This window comes from Platalea leucorodia (assembly GCF_965183815.1).
Source record: "Platalea leucorodia genome assembly, chromosome: 1".
Taxonomy (NCBI): Eukaryota; Metazoa; Chordata; class Aves; order Pelecaniformes; family Threskiornithidae; genus Platalea; species Platalea leucorodia.
The window spans coordinates 118,414,027-118,435,760 of NC_138823.1; the positions used below are offsets into that span (position 1 = coordinate 118,414,027).

At 44.8% G+C, this 21,734-nt stretch overlaps 1 protein-coding gene across 1 annotated transcript in view; it reads right to left on the reverse strand.

Moving 5' to 3' along the window:
• The window catches only part of TMC2 (transmembrane channel like 2), a gene marked incomplete at both ends in the record, with an annotated part of 34,570 nt that extends 15,248 nt beyond the window's left edge, over window positions 1-19,322 (reverse strand). Inside the window, 13 exons of the mRNA XM_082329350.1 lie at window positions 1,099-1,251; window positions 2,100-2,279; window positions 3,849-4,037; window positions 4,484-4,631; window positions 6,148-6,290; window positions 10,117-10,215; window positions 11,976-12,082; window positions 12,379-12,460; window positions 13,383-13,473; window positions 15,648-15,800; window positions 16,557-16,887; window positions 18,915-18,962; window positions 19,277-19,322. Of these exons, the coding sequence (XP_082185476.1) occupies window positions 1,099-1,251; window positions 2,100-2,279; window positions 3,849-4,037; window positions 4,484-4,631; window positions 6,148-6,290; window positions 10,117-10,215; window positions 11,976-12,082; window positions 12,379-12,460; window positions 13,383-13,473; window positions 15,648-15,800; window positions 16,557-16,887; window positions 18,915-18,962; window positions 19,277-19,322 (1,770 nt within the window). The remainder of the gene's footprint in view (window positions 1-1,098; window positions 1,252-2,099; window positions 2,280-3,848; window positions 4,038-4,483; window positions 4,632-6,147; window positions 6,291-10,116; window positions 10,216-11,975; window positions 12,083-12,378; window positions 12,461-13,382; window positions 13,474-15,647; window positions 15,801-16,556; window positions 16,888-18,914; window positions 18,963-19,276) is intronic.
• Between the last annotated feature and the right edge of the window lie 2,412 nt (window positions 19,323-21,734).

Genomic DNA, 21,734 nt, shown 5'->3' on the forward strand with positions numbered 1-21,734 from the left:
AAATGGAAGCAGAATGCTAATGCTGCAATAATGCTGGTGTAAAACATACTTGCACTGAGGGTAATTTTAATTGTGCATAGCTCTGCTATGGCTCAGCTCCACAACCTTTATGTGGACTCCTGAGGAAATTGCTCAGTTGTAAAGAAGAGCTTCAAGGAAGTGTGGAGCGGGAAGATGTGCAAGAAAAGAAGGGTAAAATTGCAGGCAGAAGTAAGACTTGTAGGATGGAGATAGCTGATGTCCCAAGGATTCAAAAGGAAAAACACTTACAGGAAAAGGTTTAAAAGTCTGAGGGGAAAACCCAAAGATCTGGAGGATGACAGCTCAGCTGCACTGAGGATCAGCCCCTTCTGAGGAGTGATGGTGGCTGGTCTTTCCCCACTTGACTGAAAATGACTTGGCTAGTGAAGGCCCATTGGGTGTACATAGTAATGCATAGCCTTGTAGCTTGGTAAGACCTAGCTATCTATATCAGCCAATAAAAAATAAAAGCAATTACTTAAGTTGTGTATAGTCTGGCTGCAGAACTTTTTGGTGCAAGGTGAAGGTTGCAGGGTGGGTTTGTGGGGTGAAACTCTGAGGAGTTGAAGGCCACCCAGGATGCATTCCAGGGGTGTTATTTTTGCCTAATTCTGCTCTCATCCCATGGCCTCATGATGTGTTAGAGGTTGGGACATGTCAGGAGTTCCTTTGAGGCATGTCCTCTGGTTGGGTTTTACTTGTGCTCCAAAGCCACTCTGCAACGTGAACAGAAGCGCAGCAATAAGTGGAGAAGACAGGTTTGCTTCAAAGGTGCAGTCATGATCTGAACAAAACCACGATGCAGGCGCGGCTGCAGACTACCCAGCCTTTTGTGCTCTTCGCGGCAAGTGCCGCAGAGCTGCGCGTGCCCTGGGCGCTTCCAGCTGGGGATTTCACCACCATGGCTTGAGAACAGTGGCTAAGGACTTACACTGCCTTGGTGCTGCTATGTGAGAGCCGGGAAAGGAGACGTCATTTGCGAGGAAAACTTGAAGCTTGGAAATGCTAAAAGCATGAACAACAAAAAAACCCCACCCCAAACCACCCCAGAGACTTAATACGTAACGAATTTCTTACAATGCCGACGGTTGTCTCCCAGCAGGGTCCCCTGGGCACGTCTGCAGGATCAAGGGGAGGTGGTGTGGCGGTGCTGCCGTTCCCCACGGACGAGTTGTGGTGGCCAAGCAGCGTCCAGTGCGTGATGTTCTTCACCACATCTTCTTCAGCCAGCTGCAATGAAGAGAGCCCCCTCAGCCAAAAATGTCAGGAAATAGGGGTCCCAGAAGACGTGTTTGGAGAAACTCAAGGTGTTGGGTCCCCCCCCGTCATCCCTTCCTGTTACTACCTGTCATATAATCACCTGCTTACAACAAAGTTGCAGTGCTGGCAATAGCACAGAAACTCCTTCCCTTTTGCTGGGAGCAGGGGAGCAGCAGCGTTTCGAGACCAAAAGCAGATCGGGGAACCGTGAGTTTCAGGGAGCTAGCAGCCTGCTCCCTGCACATGGAGGAGCCAGACCTCTTTCAAGACTACGGTGTACAGAGGGAGCCTCCACCCAGTCCTCCTTCCTCACTTTCTTCATAATTTTTCAGGGCAGAGCAAACCACTGCAATTCCTCCAATTCTTCTCAGCTTAAAACAGAGTCATTTTTTCTGCGGATCAGTTAGACATTTATCCTTTCCTGCAGTTATCTGCCTGCAACACGCTACCAGGATAACATTAAAGAGGGAAGGGTAGGGGGAGAGGATTATAAACTATATCCTCGAGGTCTGTGTTAATAGAAATTGCAAACGGTGTCAGATGGAGAAAAAAAATCAAATTACTCTAACATGCCATGATTATAGGAGACAATAACCACTCTCTCTTCAGGGCTGTAAAGAGAAGCTGGAGCCTCTCTGGAAACCCGTCTGGTCAGTGAGTCTCCCCGAGGTGCTGCAGCCAATGCTCGAGAGGACTGGGGACAGTGGAAGCGCCTGCTGCAAAGGGGGTGATCATCCCTGTTGGCTGCAGGGACAGGCTGTGCTCACCTGCAGCTCTGGAAAATGCTAGCGAACGTGGCTTTTTGGCTCAGGTCTTACTTTTTCATTGACGTCATCCATCAAGGCCAACAAAAACGTGTAGAGGTTCCCAAGGAAGAGCGCGAAGATCCGCCCTAGCTGCCACTTCAGCCCAATGCGGGGATGGTAATTTTCTAGTGCAGCGATGGTTTCAAACAGCGGAGGACAAAACATGCCCAGCAAGGACATCACAATTTCAACCTGCCACGTGAGGAAAATGAGATTACCACTAATAGTAACAACAGCAACTACCTTTGAGCAGAGCGGGGGCTGTCAGCAATAGGTTGGAGATTTCTGAAGGATTTATAAAGGGGAGGGAGCCAAAGCGAGCTCAGCTTCTGGCTTTGCTTAGTGTGCAGGCAGCACAGTGTCAAACTTCAGGGCTGGGTTGCATGGCTTGCTCTTGCAGGAGCACTTTTGCTGTTATCTCAAAGGGATGGGCTCTGAAGAATTTGTTCCCTATCAGTCCAGACTCATGAATATTTAGGTTCCTTAAGTCCCTCGTAGTACTGCTTGCATCAGCTCCGAGGTTCTTATTTTAGTTTTGGAGGAAGCGCAAGACTTGGCTTGTGTGCATAAAGATAATTAGTTGATGCTAATGTTTATTTTCCACGTTCAGCACCTTTGCTTTTGCAATAGGCAATTACGGATTTGAATGGAAGCACATCAAGGACTCAGTTTTGCAGCTCAAGAAAATATGTTCTAGTGGTACTTTTGTTCCTCTGTATGGTGCGAGATGCTAAGTTGTACTGTGGTCAATGAGGTCATTGGCAAATCAGCGTTAGCTCAGGCATGACTTGCAGGCTCTGTCTTTTTTTACAGCCATACTGTGCCCGTTGGCCTGCAGCGGACTGTGTCTATACAGCTGCTGGAAGGCTCTGACTCACAGGTCTCTCTTTTTGTGCTGTGGTGGTTTTTTTTTTGGTGGTTTTTTTTGGGTTTGTTTTTGTGGTGTTGTTTTTTTTTTTTTTTTTTGTTGTTTTTTTTCTCCAGGAGAGGGAACAGTACTCAGAACTGTATATATATTCAGATCTCAAGTTATCACCAGGAAAGTCTCAGGCATTAAACTTTTTTTTTTTAAATAGGATTTTTTTCTTTGGGAAAAGTTCACTGAAATAAATCAAAGCATTTTGTGAGAGGGTGTTGCCTTGCTAATGTTTTCGGAGGGAATTATGAAAATGCATGGCTTTGAATTTAATTTGGCTTCGATATATAAATACATGATAATGCAGTGTACATGGAAATTAAACCTTTCCATAGGTCAAAACATTTTTTTTTTTTAAGAGCTTCAAGATTTGAACTTCTCATTCCAAAATCAGACAGAAAAATTTTGACAACTAAAGTTTTTCTGCAGGTTCTAAAATCTTATTCCCATAATTCAAGACAGACGATAAAGATCTGAGTTTAGCTTTATGTCTGATCATGGACATTTCTAACACCCAGAGAGCTTTAGAGTACAACAGAGTTTGTAAGCATTAATATGCAACTTGAGGTAGATTCTTTAGAAAATGGTCAGTGTAGTAAGTGCTGAAGACCCTTTGACTTTTATTGTGATTTATTGTAAGAGGATTATCCTCTTTTTGCCCTGGAAACTCTCAGTGAGATCAGTGTGCTTCCCATCTAAAACAAGTACAAAGGTACTGAAGGGGCCTTCTGGGCCCTGGTAGAGAATCCCTCTGCCTTGAATGCTGTCCTCAGGCTGTGGCAATGATTATGCTGATGTCTAAGGCAAATTATCACAGCAGAAAACTGGAAGCAAAGTTCCCTTACCTCATTTCTTTCATACCACCCAACGTTTTGCATTTTGGAAAACGTCTGGGAGCGTTTCACCACGAAATAAATGAGGTAGCCACTCCCACACAAGCAGCATATGATGAGGACGTTGGCCAAAACCCGCAGGAACCTCCTCAGGTGGATGTTCTCATCCTTGTTGCTTTCTTGCTCGTCCACAATAGACTCCTGAAAAAGCAGGGGTGCTCACAGAATTGGAGCGAGTATCTCGCAGCACCAAGCCTAAGGGAACATCAGATGGTTTTCCACCCTGTGCAATGCAATCCCATGCTCTTCTGGCTATATTGAACTTGGTAGTTTGTGATAAGTTCAAACTAAGCTTCATACAGGCATCCTGGTTTGACTGAAAGACATCAAGTGGCAAACAGCCTGCCGTGTCCCAGGGAAATGTGGTGGGGGAATTGTGCTCTGAAGTAAAACAAAATTTTTTCAAATCCTGAAAAGGGGGTTAGGGTGACCCAGAGCATGGGAGCTGGAGCTGCCATGGTTCAGCACCATACCCTGTTTGTATGGAGAAATGCTGTACAGGTACCCAGATTTCCCCTTAAACCTCCGCCATGGTAGGTGCTGGAAGCATCCCCAGAAGCAGACAGAGAAATGCTGGTTAGGGTTACCTTGAAGCTGGTGGTGATGGATGCAAACTTGTTGTCCGCTGTCTCTGGGTTGCCAATGAGGTAGTCCCAGCTGGTGAACATTTTCCAGCTGAAAATGAAGTTGTCATCGTCCCCGTCTGCTGTACTTTCATTGGCATTGCGTGCCATCCTGTGTAAGGATATGTGCGGTGACAAGGTCAGTGTTTCACAGAGCCACGACGTGTCCTTCAGCTTTGCAAAGCAGCGCCGGTGGCTTGGGATTGCTGGTGGGTCAGGAAGGAGCGGGGTGACCGTTCTTGGGGTTTGGGTGCAACTGTCTAACACGTCCCGTTGGCCTTTAGATTTAAGGAGGACTGAACTGTCAAACGGGGTCTTCAGGGCTATACAGGTCTTGTATTAAAAACAGTAATGTAGAAAAAACCTAGTGTAGGTGATTAAAGCAGGTTAAGGATTACTTCCACTAGCTAGGGCATGAAGAAAGTCTGTTTAAGTGCTTATGGGTCCTAGGGTACAGTATATGATTATGGTTACCTTTCATTAGTTAAATTTAGTCAAAAACAACTGGTGCTGTCCAATACGCCTGCTGCAATACAAAGTTTTGGTGAGACTTCAGTAGTTGCACAATGCTGGAACCAAAGAGCTTGCAGCAAATCGTGCAGGGAGAGAAAAAGGATTATTCTTGTTAATCAGCATAGGAGCAGATAGGGCTTCTGCTGTTTCCTCTCTATTCTTTGATCCCTGAAATCCTTCTGTAACTCCCACTGGAGTTCCTAGTACCAGTCCCTCAAGGAAGGCGAGACAACAGATGCTGCAATTTCATGGCAAATGTACAGCAAATCTCCATGTCCCACTCCAACCAAAGGCTCGAGAGGCCCTTTCTGCTGCACAGCAATAGGGCCTGTTTCAGCAGTGATACAAATCCATGGGCTTATTCTTTCCAACAAAGAAAGGAAAACCTTTGCATGGTGTGCCCTCCAGGCAGAGACAGGGGGGTTTATTTTTTTATTTTTGGCTTTGCAGAGATCATCTCAGCAGCAAGAAGTGCTTCAGCTGCATCCTCGGTGCCCTGGGGATGCTGCAGGGTCCTCACCGGTACTCGGGGACAGTGCACCAGGGGCACAGACATCGGGGCCCCACTTTAAAAACTCCACTGATCATTAAAACTCCACTGATCATTTTGGGGATGCATCAAAAGCAGTCTGGTAGCATTTGCCTCTTTTCTGTACCCCTCGCACCATCTGTGAGACTCACATGGGCTTTCAGGAATGGTTTTTTGCAATGAAAGGATAGGAAAAGGAGGCTTTGAAATTCACTGTATGTAAAATCCTTCTTCATGTACAAAATCCACCTGTTTGATGGCCCTGTAGTAATGTTGGAGGAAGGGTTAAAGTGATCCAGAGAGGAAGAGGGCTGGAGGAGGAGGTGGGAGGGTTCAAAATAATGCATGTGAGTACATGGCTGAGGCAAGGGACTGCCCAGGTCCACCCAGCCTGCCAGAGCCAGGGGTGGTGGACGCTGAGGCCGAGTGCATGAACACAGCAGGCACGCAGCCCCCTTCGCTCCACGTTCCCCCAGCCATCTGGCCAAGGCTGGACTGAGCCGTGAGCCGTGCCCATGGAGGGCAACCCAGCTGCGATACACATCTGGGTGTTTTTTGCAGAGAGAGCAATGCCAGCCATACTTACGATCTTATAACAACCATCAGGCTGTAGCCGAATACGCTGATCCCCACCATGAAATATGCCATCGGTAGCCTGTATTTTAACCAGCCAATTGTCCGCTGGTTGTTGTAGTAGCCGTAAAAGAGCGCCGAGTATTTGATGTAACCCTGGAGAAAAAGCAAAAGCAAACCTTTGTGTAAGCTGTGCAGCTTTTCTTCTGTAGGAAACAGGTTTCTGGTGAAAACTGAAGATTTAAAACAAGGAAAATGAACTTGGAAGAATTTTTAGTGTCTCATTCTCGGCTGTTTGCTGCCCTGTCACCTTTGAAAACCATCCTCCTAAGACCTTATCCTCCTAAGAGAGGGAGAAGAGGGAGAGCACGTCAGAGGATACTGGCTCAAAACTAAAGTGTAGTTTTTATCCATCACTGTTTCATCCCTTCCAGAAATACCTCCTTATTGCTCTTTGTGGCTGTAGCCTACCTGCTTCTCTAAGCCAGTATCAAACACTCAGATCTTGTAGAAATGCTGTAGCAAAGGGGTTTGCCACCACGATATGAAACTTTTCCTTTCAGCCGGGAGGCAGCTGATGCTTGGTACCCTGCAGATTTAGTTCCTTTTACTGGCTACCACCTGCAGAGCAAATATAACTAAAGACTAAAATCAAAGCATTACTTTCCTGTGGAAAGCAGAGCTCAGACACAGTATCAACCATGTTGTCTCAAGTAGATCTATTTTTTGCTGTACAAACTGTTGGGCATTCAAGGAGGGTGCAGATCTCCTAATCTGCGTTAGCAATCTCTCCCTATTTTTCTGTCATATCTCATCCAAGTTGATGTGTATCATTGCATATTGTACTTCTGTTTTTTGCCTGTTGTCTTTCAGCTCATAAGTTAAGTGTAGTTAATCAGTCTGGCCATGATATTTGAGTAAGCTCCCCTCGGATCAAGCCTTTGGAAAGACCAAAATTGAGACATAACTTGAAGCTCCTATCAGAGGCTGTGTAATGGATCTTGTTTAGAGACATTGAATAATTTACATGGGAAGGGACCTCTGGAGGTCATCTAGTCAAGCCCCCTGATCAAAGCAGAGCCAATTTCAAAATTAAGTGCTCTGGCTCGGGGCCATGTCCAGCTGAGTTTTGAAAATCTCCAAGGGTGGAGATCCCACAACCTTTCTGGGCCTCTCTTCCAGTCTTTGACCACCTTCATTTAATCAATTAGACTAAGCTCCCCCAAAGCGCTAGGTTTTTTCATTCCTAACCTAATACAAAGCTTTGGTATCGCTGGATGCCACATTAACTGCGTGTTTGCCCTGCACAAAGCGCAGTGCCACAGGTACAGGACACCTCTGCACATGTTTCTGCCAGCGCTGCTGAGCCACTCGGGAAAAGCAGCGAGCCTGTGGCTGGCACACCACAGCACGGCCACCTGGGGCTCGTAGCATGTTATGTATAACGTGTGCTGGAGAGGTGTAATGAGGAAAGCCTCATAAAATATAATGTTCCTGGAACGTGCTAGTGAAGGTTTTTTCTCAGGTTGTAATCCCAAACCTTTGTCTTTTTGATTCATCAAATGGTGGAGACTGAAAAATTAGTTTCTCTGCTCACATCATCCAGCATGTTCCTTAAACTCCATTTGTGAGACATGGTGTCTGGTGTCCAAGTGAGATTTATTCCTTTCTGCTTCTCTAGAAATCCATGATGTGACCTCCTTGCTGCCAAAGCATCCATTTCCCTGGCTCCTCTCTCCTGAAATGCATTTTTCAGGATCACAGTATTGACTCTTCATTTTATGCCTGCTCTGAAATACATTTCCCCATTGCACCTCTCCTGTGGAGCATGCTGAAATAAGCATCTATTCATTTTCAAAGGGCAAGCCTCTCTGAAGGGTTTCATTTGACATCTTCTGGCTGCAGAGGGTACAGGTGTACATCGGTGCCCCATAGCTGGAGATTGCTTCTCAAGCTTGTGTGATTGCTCCCTGGTGTCAAGGAGCAAGGGAGTGGGTACGGGATGGGGACCTGTATGGCAGAGGAGGGGTTCAGAGGATCAAGCCCTCAGTGACAGCAGGGGAATGTAGATATATGCACTAAGCCACAGCCAGGAGACTGGCAGGTCATGGTAGCCAGCCTTTCATGCAATGGTACAGCATCATCCAAGAGTAAATTTCCTTACTGATATCTGTATGGTTTATGGTCTCCCAGGTAAAATCAGCAGCTGCAGTACAGCAACACTCCTGCAGGTTTTTTTTTGGTTTGTTTTGGAGTTTTATTTTTGTTGTTTGTTCCCCCCCCCCCCCCCCCAGTAGAATGGGTTTAAATGCTACTTCTTGTCTTTTTAGTGTTCTGCTCAAATGAGCTTTTCATTTAGTGCAATGTTATTCAAAATGTTGCTAATTCACCTTTGAATTTTGGATTCTGGCAAGTGGGTGAAAGTGCTGGGAGAGCAAGAGCTAAAAGGATCCTCAGCAGAAAATGGGTGTTGGAGGTCTGGCCCTGTCAGGTTCCTAGACACACCAATATTCGAAGCCTTATTAATAAATTCATTTAAATAACCTGGCTTACATTAAAGTAGTTGTTGGGGTTTTTTTTAGCTAAGGAAATTGTGATGGGGTTTATTACAGAAGGACTGGGTCCCATGCTTGTAATGTGTAGGCCAGCACCAACAAGCATTTAAAAAATATTTCCAGAAGTAGCAGCTTTGAAAGTCAGATCCCAAGGTATTGGCCACAGCAGAATCTCTTCACCCCTGGCACACATCTTTTTCTTTTTTGGGCCGTCCTCTAAAATCACTTAATCCCTTTGGCCTAAATCTTCAAAGGCAAAGAGTAACTGGGGGGGGAGGTTGTGAGTCAGGGTTGCAGCCAAGCACTTGCAGGTGTCTGGAAACTCTGGCTTTCCCTTTGGGTCAACTCCTAAACTTTGGTTCCAGCTTCAAGCTCATCTAAATATTTCAGGGGAGCAGGGATGGCAGGGACATGGGGAGCGATCCCCTTCCCAAGGCTATGAGCAAGTTCAGTGCAATGGCAAGGTGCTCCTTGCCTGCGAAGGGGGTCCGCAGCTTGAACTCGCCTTCTGGCTGCCTGGTTTGGATCAACTCTTGCATTTCACCTGCGTGCTGGCTGCCTTTCTTTTTGGAAGTAAAATGGCTCTTCTGCATATAAATTTTTTTGGTTTTTTGAGATGTAGAATTTTATTCTGAATTTGAGATGACATAGATTTCTATAAGTGTTCTATGTAGATTTAAAATAGAGCAGAAATATATTTATTGGCTGTTTTTTCCTCTGAAAAAGGATCTTTTTTTTTTGCCTGAGTTCACAAGGCAACTCTGTGAACATGGTTTAAGTGAGTTGCACCAAGCTCATCACTGAGCAGTTTACATAGTCACCTGCTTCTACTAATGCTCATAGAAAAACCTAACTTTGGCTTCTTGTGCTTCATGAATAAAAATACTGTGTACATAAAAGGACCTGTGGTTCCTAAATCTGCTTTAGCTTCCTTCAGTGTGGAAATGTATAACTCTACTGGCCTTAGTAGATTTTACTTCGTCCCATTGCACCTCATTGACCCCTGACAGACATATTTTGGGTGGTGTTAGCCAGCTGTGTTGGGATGTGATATGTGCATCTGTTTGATGTTTGATGTGATATGTGCATCTAAAAGTGCATCTGCTTTATTCCTGCAAACCCAAGGAATCTACATCTGTGTGTGTTTGTGTGTATACACACATACATGCGTGTGAGATATGCCAGCCAGTACATATGCATATGGAAGTAGTTCAAATCCATATGCAGGTGCCTGCATGTGCACATGCTGTTTTGGCCAGAAATCTCTGGAGATCCACAAAGATTTTGTGGCAGCAGGTACCTTCTGGAAAAAATAGGTGCATTGCTGGTTTATCTTGGAACAAATTCATCCCTGTAGCGCCACCAACTTCTGAAGGGTTTTAGGAGGTGTTCAACTGATCTCTTGTGATTAACGCTCCTGTGCTTACCTCAAAATCCCAAAGAACTGAAAAATCCATAGCTGTTGCTTGTTCAGCCCGGGGTACAGTTTTCCTTGGCATGCTCCCGTACGGCATTCCCATCAGGATCTGGTGAACATTAGTAACAGCGATGCATGTATAGTATAACACGCTGTACAGTTTTTTGCAGTTTTTTTCTTAATGCGTCCCTCTTGGTTTGCTTTTGGTTGATTTTCCTTTTTGTTGATTTTAATATATATTTCATTTCTTAATACCGGAGTGGCAGTTTAAGGTATCTAGAATTAATTTCACCCAAATAACCAGAGGACTTCCCTTTCCCTGGTAACATCCATTGCACAGGAAGTATTTTGCCAAGGAACTCAATGAACAGCTCTGGTTTAAATGCCCTTAGGTTAGCAAGAAGTTCTTTGCTTGAACTTCATGGGTCTAATGCAGTAAAGGGATTAGCTTTACCTATTTATGCAGGACTCCTCCTCTGAGAGAAGTCAAGAGGACTGGGTCGAGCTTGCAGTATATTTTGTATTATATAGTCTTGAATTGAAAAATTATCTCAAGGTGAAATGAAGGGCAGTTAGGTTTGGGCAAAAAGCGTATCATAAAATGATGCAAAGAACAGTTTTCATGGCACAGCTTCTCCTGATGGCACCACGCAAAGCAGGTCTTGCAGCAAGTCCAGCAGCTATTGAAGTCCAGACAAAGAACGTCAAGGGCTACGGGCAGTTAATAATATATTTACAACCAGACTCTGACTGGTGCCTATATCAAAATATCTCATTAGCATTCATAGCCTAGAAAGGTCCTAGCATATAATCTATCACTTATTTTTTAGAGCTAATTAATTTCAAAATCATTTATGATTAAATGTTTATTGCCCAGCTACTTTCCATTCATAACAGCTCAGTAGGCAATGAGTAACAGTATGCATACTTTAAAGACAGAAGCTGTGTAGTCTTCTACCATATGCATAGTTCCTGACAAAATTCATTTGTATTGTTCAGTGCTAATGATTATGTCTCTTCATCCTGGGAGGAAACAGAGCTTTTACTTTCGATAGTGTGAGCGACCACATTAAGAACAACAAAAGCACAGTCCTCAGGAGAGAGACTCTGTGCTGCATTTTTGCTCCATAAAAATCTGCATTGAACAGAACAGATGCCACTGTCTGTGGATTGCACAGCCTTTAAAGACTGCATGAAGTAATTTAGCCAGAGCTGTAATAGCGACATTAAAAAATTCTTCAATAAACGATCATATAATGTTGGCTATGAGATCCTTTTCCTTCTCCAAGAACAGCGAGAAATAGAAAAACTAAAAATAAAACTCTTCCTTGTGAATCATCGGAATTAGAAGTACAGAAAAGGGATATTTCCCAAACAAATGTTAGTTGGCAAAGTGCTGGGAAATTGTTTTTTCCTTCCCTCCGCAGCTTCCCCTGCAGGGCTGTGTCATGGCTGCTGCCCCAGGGCCGTGCCCCTCAGAGGGCCCAAAAGGAGGGGTTTCTTAATCACTTTCAGAGCACAGTCCATTTCTTATGGCTCTTACGGACCTGAGCTTGTACCTAGGATTCATAGGTCATGTTTTTCACTTTAGTCAAAATGTAAAACTAGCCTTAAATTAGGTTTTTGAGCTCCTGTTTTAGCTGCTGGATGGGCAGGATTTTTGATAGCATTTTAGGTCTCCTGATTTCAGTCTGACTTTTGCTCCTGTGTCATTAACAGCCTTGTAAGTTGTTCTTTGTAAATAATCATCTTTATACATTTCATTTTTCTAAACCGCTGCCTGTTGTAAGACACTTGCTTGTGCTATCAATCTCATGTTCATGTTAAGCAATGGGCATGATATTACTGAAAGGAGAATTAAGCACTTACCTCTGGAATTATAACCAGTCCAAATATTAACCCAAAAAGAACAAGATTTACTCCGTACATCCACCGCAGAAATATGAAGTAGGAGGCGACTGAGGAGCCAAAGTGACCTTAAACCAGAAGACACTTCATGGTTAGGAGTTTAGGAGGGTTAAACTGTCCTCAGCAAGACCCGGACCCCTTTACCCTCAGGTCTCCCCAGCATGTTGCCCAAGACCCTCCCGACAGTCCCCACTGCTGATAGAGACAGCAAAGCCCGGAGCTGCCCAGGGTGCGTGCTCCTCGTTTGGCACTGGTGCCCAGGGTGAGCGGAGACTGGGGACCAGTGAGCTGGAGCACTGTTTGGATGAAGGCAAAGCTGTCTTACAAAATGTCTCGCTGCCACCGCACAGCAACTTCCACTTACTCTCCACTTCTTTTATCTTCATCTCCCAGGGTATGCACTGGGTTTTAAAATTGTCAAAGTCTCTCTTAAATTTCACCCATTTCTGAAACAAGACAACACCGCAGTGAGCAGAGAGATGCGAAGAGGGAGGCTGCTTCATCTGCAGGGTTTTCTAATGTCGGGGTTTGGTAGCATTGCTAGGAGTGGGTATAAAGTCCAAAGTAAAAACTCTGGTCTGGGTCTGATCTTTTGGACTATTTCAGAAGTTACCTTCAAACCAAAAGCCCCCCACCCACAAGTGTTCACATTCATTATCTGAGTTTTAACCTTCCCAGGCTTTTGGAAAGCTGCAGTTCTGCTATGAGATTACCATATTATATAGGGGTGGAAAATTCAGACCTCGCTCTGGATTGAAAGAATTGATGCAGAACCAACTCTATTTAAAACAAAATTTAACTTGATAAAATTCTGAGCTTGAATCCTTCCTCATCAGACCAGTGGCTAAACTCCCATTGATTTCATCATCTCAGGCTTGGCTCCGTTTTTCCACTTCTCAATATAATCTCCATGACAACATGCAACTTGGCTACCAACTTCAATCTTAAAACACAGTCATCATTCTCCCTGTTCTCTCCTCATTACTGGGAAAGATGAAATTTTACAGGAGTCCATGGGGCAGTGCAAGAGTTTGGCATGGCCTCTCTCCCCTTTAGGGGTACTTGTCTCACAGATCCAGGTTTTGGAGATTTCAACCAGAAAGCTGTGGTTTTCCCTGCTCCTGCAAAACCTCCCTTGCTTCAGGGAATATCACAATGACATTCAGGTGGAGGGAAATTTCCCCCTGTTCTTTCTGTAATAGTCATAGATTTGAAGCTGGCTAGTATTTTTTTGAATGCAGGCAGGAAGTTTTATTCTGATTTCCTGGTGTCTCTTTTGCCAAATACAGGTTAAGAAACTCTATCAGAAATGTGCTGAATACACAACGAGGTATCCAAGCTTTTCCCTGACATCATTGCAGCACTTACCTTTGCCATCATCATCTTATACGCGTACAACTTTTTGCCTTTCCCTTTTCCCAGAGCTCCTTCAAACTTCTCTACAAAAGCTTGTGCCTCCCTAATTGGAGAATAAACAAGCAGGTTATTGAAACAGCAAAGGGGTCTTTAGCTTTTCACCTCTGCCTGCACTGGTGGGAAAGCAGCCGTGCTCATGCGAAGGTGGGGGTTTGGTCTCTCTCCACACCCCATGCTGCCTCTGGGGTCCCAGCTGCTATCTGCTGGTGGTGTTGCTGTGCCATGTAAAGCTTGCACGCCCACCTAAGGCTGGCTAACAGGTCCCCAAAGCACTCGGGTTCATGCAGAGATGTGTCCCAAATCTTGTTCCACACTTCTCCCTGAGTGTAGACCAAAAGCCTGCCTGTTCCTCTCTCTCCAGAGCTCTCCCACCCCGGCATGCCTGCTATAACTTCTCTCTCCTGGTGCATTGGTCGAGAAGAAAATACATTTTCTAGTGAAACAAACTCCAAGAGGATGCAGAATTTCCCTCCATGAACACCTCCCTGCATAAATATCAGAGATGTGCAATTGAACTGACAGCATAATCTCAGCACCAGAGAAATGAGCGTATGCTAGTCAGGAGTAAAATCAAGCTGCAAATTGAAATTAGTTTTAGAATAGGGTTTCTAAGGGAAATACAGAGAAAAGAACTTAGGTAGATGCTGTTAGAGTATGCTTAGTTGGTGAATAAAATTATATCGTATATTGGTGTTGCTAATACATCATGAGAAGAGATTAAATTCCGGAGCTGGGAGGCCCTTTGCAATTCTAAGTCTGCGGGAAAGATGGACTTCTACTTGATAGAAATAGTTGGCTAGTTCAGCCTGTAACCTTGGGAAAATCACCTGCAACTTTATTTGCAAACCTAAAGTGAGATTTCCAAGTCTTGAACATACTGTTCCATGCTCTTTGTGTTTCACATTCCTCATCTGTGCAATGGGGCTAATCCTTTCTTGTCTCAGGGTTGAATTTGTGCAGCCAAAATAACTAATGAACGTACAGTACTCTGAGAGCCTTTCTGGAGACCCCTGCACAAGTAATGCAACAATTTTGTTTAGGTGCACTAGTGGGTAGTAATGATTGCCGTGGTTCAAGGATAAGATGAAAGGATGGAGGTACGTTATCAAACATGATCCGAGGCAGAATTTTAGCCAGGATGCTACACCAAAGCAAAAATGTGTCAGAAATAATACTGCTTTGCTTTTTTTTCTTTTCTTGCAGAACTTTGGACTTTTAAGGTCATAAGATTTTATTTGTAATGAACTCAGGCTTGTAGCATGCCTGTGAGATAGAAAAGCTGCTTTAATACAGTTTCTCTGTATAGATCTTTACCCAGATCTTTAGAAATAATTGGCAGTGTTCAAGGCTCCTGATTTTAATGGAAGATAGAGCAGGTCTTGGCCTTCAGGGTGTGAAAGAAAGAAGCAGAGACACACAGTGACTGCCAGTCTTCACAGCCTGGTCACTGCAGCTCTGAGCAGCTTCTTGGCAAACAAGGAGCGGGGGCATCACCACTCCCCATGGGGCTGTGCATGCCTTGCAACTCTATTTCGAAAGGTCTCCTGGTAGAAAGGGGTTTCAGAGGATTTTTAACCAATAGAGCTGGGATTTGAATCATTGCCTCGACATGGGAATGTTTTTTTAGGAGATGTTCCCTGTTGACCTGTGGGTTTTGATTTCCCTGGTCTGCCCTGCCCCACTATCCCCATTGCCCTGCACTAAGGGGTCTCTGCAGCTGCCTGAGTTGTTCCCACATTCAGCATGGGCTGGGTGGCAATATTATCTTTGCTCCATAAACACCTGCAAATAATACAGTGTTTTTTTCCACGCAGCCCTGTCTCAGGAGCGTGAAGTAACATGGCACTTTGCTGCTCTGATTTCTGTCTGACAATGGGCATGAATAAGCAAACCAAGGCACACAGCTTGCTTTAACAAGTAGCCTGACAGTAGTGAGTCATTTGGTTTTAAATACAAGGGTAGAATGACCTGGCCATGGGTATCAGTTGAACAGATTTGCACCTTGTCTGTTCTTTGGTTACAGAGGCTGAAAATCAAATTCCACATTTTAACTCTGATCATTTAAACCCAGACAGGCTGGCCAGGCTCTGCCAGTTGCTTTTTCTGAGACTGGCGTGTTACAGCAGCAGCAGCAAACATGCAATTTCTAGGAAAGGCAAAGTTCATCTGACAGTCAGCAAAGACCCCAGCGGTGTGGGTTCCTGGTGTGACGGGTACCTGAGCACCGAGAGCTTCTCCACCATCCTCCAGGGCTTGTTCCTCATGGTGGAAATCAGTTTTTTCTTTTGCTCCACCTGCTCCATCAGCATTGCGAGCTCTTCCTCTGACAGCGACTCCTCGTCGGATGAGTTGGAAGAAGCAGAAGTAGTACTGGGAGAGACACAAAATAAACGGCACAAAATAGAAAAACTCTTAGGAGTTAGAGGGGAGGTCTTGCTTGGGGTGGGCACAGTGCCGCTGGCCCCCGGGGATCCCACTTTGATGTGGGCACAGTGCCTCACTGTCCCCCGGCTCAGTGCAATGCCAGCGCGGCCTTTTTGCACTCAGGGCAAGGCTGCTTCCAGCCAGGATAATGAAGAGGTGATTGCACCCCACCATAACTCGCCTGACATTGTGCTTTGGACCATGCTTCCTCTACAGAAGCATTGCCTAGGGCTTCAGCTGGCTCTGGGGAAATGTTTTTCACACCTTCAGAACAAAATGGAAGATATGGGGAGAAGCAGAGGGTTGGGACAAGCAAGATTTGGAAGAGGAGGAGACTTGAAAACATGAAAGATCCATTTTAACCTGAATGTTTCCATAGACCAACCAAAAAAATGTGGCCAGGTCTGTGTCGCTGAAGCTGTCTTGTTTAGAAGTGCTTTTCTACCCCCAGCGGTAGGCACTAGGACTCCACTACATGCGTGGATCTGATCCTGGCTGAGAAATGGTAACGACAGAAGACCTTGGGAACAGTCTGGTTGTGTGGCATTTCACAGTACTGTTTTCCACTGTTGTATCTTTCTTGGGAGAGCAGTAACTTATTCGTAGTCTATTGGTTTTGCAGTTCTGACCCATATGCCACTGGCACGGTGATACTGATGCCAGCCTGACACAAGGCACTGTACTCAGGGATTGTTTAATTACCTGTTTTTCCTGTCTGTCTTCTGTTTGTTCTCCCCTTCCTTTCCTTTCTTGTTTGTTTTCCTTTCTTTGTTTTCTGACTCCTTTTGATCTTTGGTAGGAGCCTTTTTGCCTCTCTCTCTCTGCCGGCTTCCTTCCTCTCCTGCCTTTTTTCCATCATTGTTTTTTCTTTGGTAGTTGTTTCTCCTAGAATCTCTGTTTTGTTGGCTACAACTGGCTTCCTCTTTGCTTTCATCTTCTTTGTCTTTCTCGTGCTTTTTCCTTTCAAGTCTGCTTGCTCTGCTGGTTTCCCTGAGGGGCTGTTTCTTAGGTTTCTTGTCCTTTACTTCATCTTCTGCAAGGGATAAAAAACAAGTACTTTGGGAAACACTTAGCTTTCCATGCCGGCAAAATAAGGATTCATCAGAAAAGCGCAGGCAGCCAGGATGCCTGATGCAAACCCTAGCAAAGTCAATGAGCAGATACCCATTGACCTCGGTGGACTTTGCGTTACGCCCCATCCAAGAGCCACGTCCAACTCTTTGGTTATGCAACTCTCATTTAAGACAGTACGACTCATTTTAGCACATCAGTGACGGATATGTGACCATAAGAAAATTGGAAGTTAGTTACAAATGCAAAAGCCCATCCATCAGAGAGTACAGACAGATATCTTCCTGCCCTGTAAACACACCAGAGCAACAGAAACAGAAATTGCAGCCAGTTAAACAGTATGTAGTGTGCTTGTTTGTGCAATGTCCTTGAAAGCTGTTTACTTTTCAAGGCGGAGGATGGAGGTCTTCTATTTATATAAAGAAAAGGTACAGCTTAGGCAGCACCAGGTCTTGTTTCTCTGAGTTTTCTTTTCTATAGTAAGGTCTATATCCAGAGAAGAAAAAAAATAGATAGTCCCTGATGCACTTTTCATTCTTATTGGCATTGCAAGCTAAAAAACTAATTTGTCCAGAAGTCAGAAGTGCTTCCAGTTTGAAGGACTGAAACGGAACATGATTTAACTGCAGAGTATTATGGAAAGGGGAAAAAATAATTCAAAAAACCTCAAGCCCTTCCATCCCTTTTGCCACTAAGTACATTAAAATCAATAGTAAGTTTTCCAGATTCTTTTGGCTTCTAATTTTCCAAAATTTCTTACTGATGAAAACAGACTGTTCAAACAAAAAAAAAAAAAAAAAAGAAATTTGTAATTTTGGCATTTTCCCCAGGGTTGGAAAAGTTGTAGTGGAAGAAGGAAATTGTGCTGGAGTGGGATCCAGAGTGAAAAATGAGCAGCCTAAAAGGCGAAGAAAATAGAAGCAAAAAGAATTTGAGTATCTGCATTTTTGTTTTGGTGAAAAGTTAGAAATTAATAACAAGCAAATAGTTTTTCCTTGCTAGTGGTAAAAAATTAGTAGGTGGTGGTGTCACACTTGTCACTAAGAATGAGAAGGAGCTTCCAACTTATTTCTCAAGAGCCATTACGCAGGTTTCAGTTACTATGTAATGGTGCATCTCAGCTGAATTTCAGTTAGTGATTTAGGTCAAAGGACCACCCACCCTCTTTGGGACAATGTTCATTTTGGGCAGACAACTATGATAGTTTTCATTTGCAACCTATCAAATATTAGGTTAAATGTGGAGCATTCATCTGTTACTTTTATCTTATTACCTTGTTTGCCTGTGTGGGAAAGATGGATATGATTAAAAAAGTAAATCCCAGTCATTTGCTAATTACTGTCTCATATTTTATGGATCGTACAGACACATTTGTAAACCATTTTTGCAGTAGCATCTACATTCATATCACCTATCCAATGCTGTTATGATCTTACCTCTTAGCTATCTCTCTTTATTTAGTGTTACAATCCTACCCCTTAGCTATTTCTCTTTATTTACTATACAGACAGGGTTAAAGCTGCTTTTAATCCTGTCACTGGCTCATTTTCCTAACAGCCATCAGCCTGCCTCCAATCCATTTTCATTTTTATCTTCTCGTGGTCGTGATTAATCAAGATACCAGTGTGTTACGGTCTAAGCAAGCATTACAGGGAGGGCAAGCAGGATCTCGGTGCGGTGCAAAGCAGTCCCAGACTTGCATAGGGTGGTGCTTTACTGTGATGCCTGGTTTACTAGGGATGACTGCCAAGGGACGTGGGCTCCGACAGCCTCCTACTTGAGGAGCATGGATGAAAGGGGACAGACTGCTTAAGAATGGTGGTTTACTTATCACTATTATAAGTCAAACCTCAAGGGAAAAATCTGCTTGCTTACAAGTAGCTCATGAAATGGTTCCTGTTGTAGAGCAAGTCACAAGCCAGAGAGAAAAAGAAAAGGTATCACCTGCTGTATTTCACACAAGACTGCATGTTTTAATCTCTACGTTACCTTCGCTCTCTGTGTCACTTTCGACTTGTCCATCAATCTCTATTCCAGCTGCAAGACAAAGAACAAAGAGTAATTGCATTTGTTGCTGGGATTTACACACGTGATGCTTTACACAGCTAGTCCTTAAGTGCCAAGCTGAGCTTGGCAGAACGTCCCTTATTGATTATACATTATATTCTTTTCCTACAGTGACGCTCTTAATATTTACTTTAGTTTGGCAAATTGACAAAAGTTCCCTGCATGAGCAAACTGAAATTGCTTGATCTTTGAGAGATGCAAAATGATGTGCTTGGAAAATCGTGAGACATTTTCTCAAGTATTTGGCAGCATCCAAACTGAAGTGATCTCATAGCGATACCAACCATCTTCCATGATGACCTGTAAAGCACATTTCTTTTTCTTCCCCATGACAGCCTCCCGTCTTTCGCACAGACACTGTAGCTGCTATGCTGCACACGCACACCCCAATCATATACGGGTTGCTCTCTCTTCCAGTGCCCATGTGCTTGTGTCCTTGGCACTGCAGACAGACGGGCACATCCAGCTGCTGGTGAGCTCCTGCTCATGTGGGCAGGGGAGGGCAGGGAGGGGTGGGAGAGGCAGGGAAAACCTGGACTCTGCCTCAGCCCACCCAAACACTTTCCCTTCGTCTCCCTTCTCCCTGTGAAAAAGCACCTGTCGGCATTACATTGCATTTCATTATTTAAACATGAAGGAAAGCCCTTTGGTGGATACTTGGTGGTATCGTATGAAACACAGACAGAAGTCACGTCTGGTTCTGACATAAGATGTGGCTGGAGGCTTTGAAAGGATCAATTTTCTTAATGCCATATTCTTTACTGACCTGCGTCAATCTGTGTAACCCTGTTAGTCATTCTCCTGCACCTTATTAAACTTCTCAGTGTGGCGCCCCTTGGGACATGGCTGTGGGTCACCTTTTGTCCTCCATGTGTGTCCTTTGTAGGGGACTCATGAACTAATAGATGCAGCAAGGAGTCAGGAGTCAGGACACCAAGATCTCTCTTTCCTTTGCTCCTCTATTCTGTGTGACCTTTGCATACTCATTGCACTTGCTGGTAAAATAGGATAGATTTTCCTTCTAGGTGCTCTGAGGCTTAATTAATTAATGCGAGACCCTCATTCGGAAGGTCCTTTAGTACTGCAAAGTATTGTATTGCACACTGCAGCCTGCAGTCTTTCAATGGGCCAAGGACAGGTTTGTCTGAGCAATCTCTGGTGTAAAACCTGCAGCACCTGCCCCAGCTGTAGCTTTCCTGGAGAGCTGGTGCACCCCTGGTGCAGGGTTTCTCCTGCAGGCATGCAGATTGTGCAGGAATGACTTCCGAAGAGGAAAGCTTACCCTTGCACCATCCATGAAGTCTGCTGTAGACCCCTGGCTCGCGTGGGTGTCTCTTGGGGGACCTGGCATGGTGACAGTACACAAAGACTTTTTCCAAGTGTTGGCAGGGAGAGGATTAATTTCCCTCTGCCCTCTTGAAAGAGAGGAATGTTGTGGAGATCAGCTTGAGGCTGCTGCCACCAGCAGCTCCTGCTCTGGGTGGAGTGCAGCACCTGGGGAGGTGCCAGCCTGAACAGGAGACTCTCTGTTTCTTTTTGATCACTGAATTTTGGTCCAAAGGCACCTTTCAAGTATTTTAAGTCCAATCCCATGGACTCTTTGATCTGCCTTTGACTTTAGCTCAGCTTGCCTGAGCTAAATACTTAATGTATGGTGTATGCCCATACATTACTAACAACTCTAACCCTAAAAGTTCATTACACAGGGCATTTCTACTGTGTGTTCCCCACACAGGTGGGTCTGAAGACAGCAGTAGTGATCTTTGAAGATCTTCCCAGTGCACAAGTTTCACCTATAAGCCTATGTGTTGCTGTGGTGGGTTGAAAAGTTGTTCCAAATGTGATCACTAGGTCATTGCATTAATACTGCTCCAGGCAAAACGGAGAAATTCGCAGTTGCTGGAGGCTACTGAAATGGATTTTCTGCAGGCTACTTTGGTTGCCTCAAGCCTCAGCCCTAAGTACCTCTTTCCCAAACAGAGGATCTAGGGATTTTCCTTGTTAAATGAAAGCCAGGTTTCTGGATAATCAGGTGGTTAGAGGCAAAAGAGATGTGGATGCCCATCACACCCCCACGATACTGTGCTCAGTGCTGGCACTGCTTCTGCCTCAGGACACCCTTCTTCTCCACCAAGGCATTCTCAGATGCTGTTTGCACGCTCAGGGTATGCTCATGTGAGCATCTCATTGCCAGAGGTATGCAAAACGCTTCAGGAAGGAGCAAGTTGAACGTCCTGGTTTCTACCCTGCCACATGGTCAGTAATTCACCCATCACCTGCACTGCAGCTGGGGCAGCCACAGGCTCCAGACCTGCTTGTGCCACTTGGCATACCCACAGGTACTCAGTACGAGATTTTGAAAAATGATAGGGACTGTAGATTCATTTTGCTGCAGTTTGCTGCGTCTTCGAGACCTGCGTAGCCCCTTTCTGAGAAATACTCTGCCTCCCAGAATGGCAGCTCATGGGATGCCAACGTACCAAAATGTGCAGCCAGGTAATATCTCTGCCTCCTACTCTGAGCCAAAACTCCCATCTTTTGATTTTATAACCTGCACTCCAGTTCACGGAGGTGGTGGCAAGGTTATGATGCTTGTTCATGCAGTCACAGCGGCCCAGGGCACAACAAACTCGGAGGAAATCCGTGGCCCCCACGTGGCACCCCTTGCCACACGGGGTGGAGATCACCCCGCACCATAGGAGGGGCTGATAGCTGAGGGGTCACAGTGTATGGGACAGAGCA